Below are 6,924 nucleotides of genomic sequence, written 5' to 3'. Positions count from 1 at the left end.
CTTATGGATCAGATTGACAAGTATAAAAGAGTTGAGGAAAACCAACAACTGGGGAAAGGAAAGGCTAAGGTTATCCCTCAGGAGAGGAGGGATTTCAGGTCAGACCGATTCAATAACAACCGGCCCCAGAGAGATTTTGCTAGATAATCAGGGTCTACCAACACCCAGACCATTAATGTAGTATTTCGAGAACTGGTGCATCAGGTTCTAGAGAAGATTAAGAATGAGCCATTCTTCAAATGACCAAACAAGATGGCCAAAAACCCCTTGAGACGCAACCGGAGCCTTAATTACCAATATCATTCAGACCAGGGGCACACTATGGAAGACTGCAGGAATCTATGGGACCATTTGAACCAGTTGGTCCGAGAAGGGAAGTTGAAATAGTTACTGCACCATTCTAGTAGCCAAGCGGGATAGGCAACTTCGGATTCTTAGAGAGATTCTTCTTCAAGACCTCCTCTAGGAACGATCAATGTCATCTTCGTTGCCCTCAGTAGGATCGGTTCCTGTCCCTCCAGAGTGATGTTTGTGGCCTAACTATCAACCGAAGACAGCAATCCAGAACCAAAAAGAGCCAGAATAGAGGCCCCGCTGGTCCTGGGCTTCTCGACCGACGATAAGATCGAAACTATCCAACCTCATGACAATACTTTGGTGGTCATACTCAGGATAGGGGGTACGATATGAAAAGAGTGTTGGTAGATCAGGGAAGTGCTGTTGAGATAATGTACCCCGACTTGTACAAGGGACTAAATTTGAAACTCGAGGACCTAACAACGTACAATTCCCCACTAGTAAGTTTTGAGGGGAAGACAGTTATTCCAAGAGGTCAGATTAGACTGCCCATACAAACCGGTTTGGATGTGGTGGAAGTGGACTTCATTGTGATGGATGCTTATTCACCTTATACGGCTATTGTGGCTAGGCCTTGGCTTCATGCCTTAGAAGTCATTTCTTCTACCCTCCACCAGAAGGTGAAGTATCCATCCAACGGCCAAATTAAAGAAATTGTAGGGAATCAATTCATGACTAGGCAGTGCATGGTGGCTGCCATCTTACATAGGCCTAATGCGGAGTCTTCGGCCTCTGCTGAAAGGAACTTATAGCAATCAAGAACTCCGGTATTACCCGATAATGGAACTTCGGTATTGCCCAATAGACCAGCTGGTAGATGTTACCGTAGGTCATCCTCGGATAAGTTTTTTAGATGCCTTTCAAGGATACCATCAAATATCGCTAGCATTAGATGACCAGGAAAAGACAACTTTTGTTACTCCCACTGGAAACTACCATTACAAGGTAATGCCATTCGGCTTGAAAAATGCAGGATCCACCTATCAAAGGATAATGACTAAGATGTTTGAACCTCAATTGGGCAAGAATATTGAAGTCTATATAGACGACATGGTAGTAAAGAGTAAGGTGGTGTCTGAGCATGTAGGAGACCTTAGAAATATTTTTGAAATACTGAGAGAACACAAGCTGCGCCTTAATGCCTCCAAATGTTCTTTTGGTGTGAGATCAGGAAAATTCCTGGGCTATATGATGACCCACCGAGAAATTGAAGTTAATCCCGACCAGGTTAAGGCAATAAACAATTTACAACCACTTCGGAATCTCAAAAAGGTTCAAAAACAACCGGAATGATTGTTGCTTTAAACTGGTTTATTTCTCGGTCTGCAGATAGATGCAAACCTTTCTTCCTATTGATGAATAAATGGAAGGGATTTGAGTGGACTGAGGAGTGTGCTTTGGCATTTTAGCAACTTAAAGAATACCTATCTCAGCCACCTATCATGTCCAGTCCTCGGACGGACGTCTTGTTTTCTTACATTGCGGTGGCCCCTCATGCTGTGAGTTTGGTATTGATACGGGTTGACAATGGAGTACAACGGCCAATCTATTATGTGAGCAAATCACTACATGAGGCCGAGGTTCGCTATCTACCGCTGGAGAAGGCCATCCTGGCAGTGGTGCATGGTACAAGAAAGCTTCCCCATTACTTCCAAGCACATACAGTCGTCATCCTAACTCAACTTCCACTCAAGGCCATACTTCGAAGTGCTGATTACACGGGGAGGATTGCATAGTGGGGCACAATTCTAGGAGCTTTTGACATCAAATACATGTCTCGTATCTCTGTTAAGGGTCAGGTACTGGCAGACCTCGTGGCCAAGTTCACTGAAATATCAACAACACAGAACATGGATGGAAAATCGGTTGGCACAATCTCCCTACAAGAACCTTTATTCTAGAAGGTATACTTCTCTGTTCATTCTCTTCTTCAATTTGGAGGTCCAGTTGTCCTCGAATTCAACCACTAAACACACCCTGTTCTTAACATTTGGTATCAGAGCAAGGCCTTCCTTGGCCATGGTAGAAACACGCTCGACTACTGCTGCGACTCAGGAAGCTCTTGCTTCACTGAGGACTGCGAGTGATCATCATGGTAAAGAAATTCAAGAAATGCGTACTATCCAAGAAGTGCATACACGCACTATGAATGAGATGAATCAACAATTAGCAATTCTGGTGTAGAGGCGTAATGGTTCTGATCAAGGTGGATTGCCTCAATCTCCAACAAATGGTGAATCCAGATATGTTAATTCATCAACAATGGCTTTGTCGCAACCTGTGAGGTTGGAATTTCCAAGGTTTTCTGGAAAAGACCCTACAAGTTGGGTTTACAAGGCCAACCAATACTTCAAGTATTACAATACACCAATTGCAGAGAAATTGATGCTAGCCTCGTTTCATTTGAAAGGTGAGGCTCTAATCTGGTTCCAAGATAGTGAAGAGTTAGGTCTTTTTGTTGATTGGGAGTCATTGATTCAAGCATTGTACATTAGATTTGGTGCTACGGCTTATTATGATCCTATGGAAACACTTACTAGGCTAAGACAAACGGCTTCAGTATCCTTGTATAAGACCCAATTTGAGATGTTATCCAATAGGATTAAGGGTTTATCTGCTGCTCACAAGTTAAACTGTTTCTTAAGTGGTTTAAGAGATGAGATAAGGCTGCCAGTGAGAATGCTTAATCCTAAATCCTTGAATGAGGCTTTTGGTTTGGCAAAGATTCAGGAAGAGTATAATTGGAGTTGCAAGAAGTTTTCTAAGGCTCAAGGGGATCAAGGAAAGCCTTCCATTTTGGGGGCTCCTCCAAAAACTCCTTCTCTGTTGGAGTCTAAATTAAGGCTGCCAATCAAGAGAATTTCTCCTGCTCAAATGGAGGAGAGAAAAAAGAAGGGGTTGTGTTACAATTGTGATGAGAAGTGGGCTTCGGGCCACAAGTGCAAGAATGCTATGTTATTTTTGTTGGATTATGTGGAGTTGGCTCAGGAAAATACCAATTATGGGGTTCACATCAGTGAATTGGAGGAAAATGGATATGCAGATCAAATTGGACAAGATCAAGAAGATGCTGAAATTACTCTCTATGCCTTGAGTGGCACTCCTACTTCAGGAACTATGAGAGTCATGGGAAGAATTAACCAAAGGTCCTTTGTGATCCTTATTGATTCAGGGAGCACCCACAATTTTATTGATGTTGCTTTGGTTTCACAGTTGCAGATTCATGTGGATACTTCTCAAATTTTAGAAGTGAAGGTTGCTAATGGTGATGTGATCAAGACTTAGGGTGTTTGTAAGGAAGTGTCAATCTTGATGCAAGGAAATGAATTCTTGGTACACTTACATGTGTTACCAATGGGGGGTTGTGACTTAGTTTTTGGAACCCAGTGGTTGGGAACTTTAGGTGTGATCCAGTGGGACTTTAAATTGCTCACAATGAGTTTTTCTCATGGTCACAAGCAAGTTCTGTTGCAAGGGTTGAAGAGTGCTAATTCTCAGTTGCAGGATGGGGACACTTTCTTGAAACAACCAGTGAAGAAAGGACTAATTCTCCAGATTTTAGACATTTTAGACCAGCTGCATCCTCAGTTACTGTCTGCAGAAGGACAAGTTCAAATTCCTGAAGCCATTGCTGCCTTGTTACTGGATTACAAGTCTGTTTTTGCCACTCCTGAAGGGCTGCTTCCCTTAAGAGATCATGAACACCATATCAACTTGAAGGATGGAGCTCAAGCTGTATCTCAGAGACCTTACAGGTACCCTTACTATCAAAGAAAGAAATTGAGAAAATTGTTAAAAAGTTGCTGTCTGTTGGGTTTATTAGAAACAGTAGTAGCCCATTTGCTTCACCTGTTCTTCTAGTTAGGAAGGCTGATGGCTCTTGGAGGATGTGTATTGATTACAGGGCCTTGAATCAAGAGACCATTAAGGATAAGTATCCTATACCAGTCATTGATGAATTGTTAGATGAATTGTTTGGTGCTAATATTTTCTCTAAGTTGGATTTAAGATCCGGGTATCACCAGATTAGAATGAAGGAGGAAGACATCCCAAAAACTGTCTTTAGGACTCATGAGGGTCATTATGAGTTCTTGGTAATGCCATTTGGTTTAACCAATGCACCCTCAACTTTTCAGTCACTCATGAATTCAATTTTTAAACCTTACTTAAGAAACTTTGTCTTAGTGTTCTTTGATGACATTCTTGTGTATAGTAAGAATTTGGCTAATCATGTTGGTCATCTTAGAGTGGTGTTAGAAACATTGGTCAATCATCAATTGTATGCCAAACAATCAAAGTGTGTGTTTGCTTGTAAGGAAGTGGAGTATTTAGGGCATCTCATTTCTGGTGAAGGGGTAAAAACTGATCCAAGGAAGACTGCTGCTATGCAGCAGTGGCCTATTCCTAAGGATGTGAAGGCTTTAAGGGGGTTTTTGGGCTTAACTGGCTACTACAGGAAGTTTGTTAAGGGATATGGCTTGATTGCAGCTCCCTTGACTGCATTGTTAAGGAAAGACTCCTTTATTTGGACTCCTGAAGCTTCACATGCTTTCCAATTACTCAAGGATGCTATGTCAAATCCTCCTGTGCTAGCCCTGCCTGATTTCACCAAGTCATTTGTTGTGGAGTGTGATGCATCTGGATTGGGTATTGGAGCTGTTTTAATGCAGAACCAAAGGCCAATTGCCTTCCACAGCCAAGCTTTGAAGGGAAAAGCACTTGCCCTTTCCACTTATGAAAAGGAGTTGTTGGCCTTAGTGGTGGCAGTGAAGAAGTGGAGACCTTATCTTCTTGGCAAATCCTTTGTAATCAAAACAGACCACCAAAGTCTGAAATATTTGTTGGAACAAAAGATTGGTACTCCTGCTCAGCAAAAGTGGATCACCAAGTTACTTGGATATGCCTTTATAGTTGAGTATAAGCATGGTAAGGAAAATTTGGTTGCAGATGCATTGTCAAGGAGAGAAGCTACTGGAGATGTTGATGTTGCCTGTGGCAAGGAGGGTATCCAATGCATTATCTCCTTTCCTACCCCAAATTGGCTTGATGATCTCAAAGCTAGCTATATCACTAATCCTGCCATCCAGCAAACAATCCAGGCACTTAAGTCAGGACAGAATGTTCCAGTTGGGTTCACAATTTGCAATGATTTTTTGTTCTATAAAGGCAGGCTGTTTTTGGGAAGTTCACCTCAAACTTTAAAAACTCTTGTCTTGCAGCAGATACATGATAGCCCTTTAGGGGGTCATTCTGGATATTTAAAGTCTTTCCATAGATTCAAGAAGGACTTTTATTGGACTGGTATGGGGAAAGATTTGAAGCAGTATATCAAGGAATGTGATGTATGTCAGAGATTGAAAAATGAGGCTTGCCTCCCTGCTGGTTTGTTACAGCCATTGGTTATTCCAAATAGGTCTTGGCTTGACATTAGCATGGGTTTTGTGGAAGGGTTGCCTAAGTCTCAGCAGAAGTCAGTTGTATTTGTTGTGGTGGACAGATTCACCAAATATGTTCATTTCATTCCCTTGGCTCATCCTTACACAGCTGCTAAGGTTGCTCAGTTGTTCATGCATTTTGTTTTTAAGTTACATGGACTGCCTTCCACCATTGTGAGTGACAGGGATCCAGTGTTTACCTCTAAATTTTGGTATGAATTGATGAAGCTGCAAGGAATTAGTTTAGCTATGTCATCTTCTTACCAACCTCAAACTGATGGCCAAACTGAAGTAGTGAACAAGAGTTTGGAACATTATTTGAAGGCCTTTGCTGCTGACAAACCTCAATCTTGGGTGGACTGGCTTCCTTTGGCTGAGTTCCGGTTCAACACTAACTTCCATACTTCTCTTAAGCTTACTCCATTTGAAGCTCTTTATGGCTATTCTCCTCCTAAGGTTGTAGATTATGTTCCAGGCACTACAAGAATAGCAGCTGTTGATTCAGTTTTGCAGGATAGGCAATAGCTTTTCTCATTGCTCAAGCACAACCTAACTGTTGCACAAGAAAGAATGAAGTGGTTTGCTGATAAGAGAAGAGTGGATAGGTCTTTTGTTGTGGGGGATTGGGTGTATCTTAGACTACAGCCTTACAAGCAGTCCTCAATTCATTCCAGAAAGTTTGGCAAGCTAGCTCCTCGTTTCTATGGACCTTACCAGGTTGTGCAGAGGGTGGGAAAGGTTTCTTATAAGCTTGATTTACCTGCAGGTTCCCAAATCCATCCAGTGTTTCATGTATCCAATCTCAAAGCTAAATTGAGTGCTCAGGTGGTTCCTAGGTCTGCTTTACCTGCTGTGACTATAGATCAGATTCTTAACCCTGAATCAGTGGGCATTTTAGCTACCCGGTCTCATCAGTTAAGAAGCAGACTTATAACTCAAGTGCTGGTACAGTGGCAAGATGAGAGTAAGGATGATGCTACCTGGGAGAGTCTATTTGTTTTACAACAGAAGTTTCCTCACCTTGTGGGCAAGGTGCTTTGAAAGGGAGGGAATTGTTAGGAGTGTTGAATATGTTACTTAGCTAGGTGCTGAGGTGTGCGTGTGGTGCTGATTAGCTGTGCGTGTGGTGCTG

The 6,924-nt window shown here is 42.2% G+C and overlaps 1 protein-coding gene across 1 annotated transcript; it reads left to right on the top strand.

Moving 5' to 3' along the window:
- The first annotated feature begins 686 nt into the window (after window positions 1–686).
- On the top strand, window positions 687–1,109 carry LOC115951699. The gene has a single exon (XM_031068855.1). It carries the CDS (start codon window positions 687–689, stop codon window positions 1,107–1,109), a length of 423 nt encoding a protein of 140 aa, XP_030924715.1.
- The last annotated feature ends 5,815 nt before the right edge of the window (window positions 1,110–6,924 follow it).

The sequence above is a fragment of the Quercus lobata genome, chromosome 7 (assembly GCF_001633185.2).
Source record: "Quercus lobata isolate SW786 chromosome 7, ValleyOak3.0 Primary Assembly, whole genome shotgun sequence".
NCBI lineage: Eukaryota > Viridiplantae > Streptophyta > Magnoliopsida > Fagales > Fagaceae > Quercus > Quercus lobata.
Note: the sequence above shows the minus strand (reverse complement) of the source record. Positions and strands in the feature narration are given on the sequence as shown.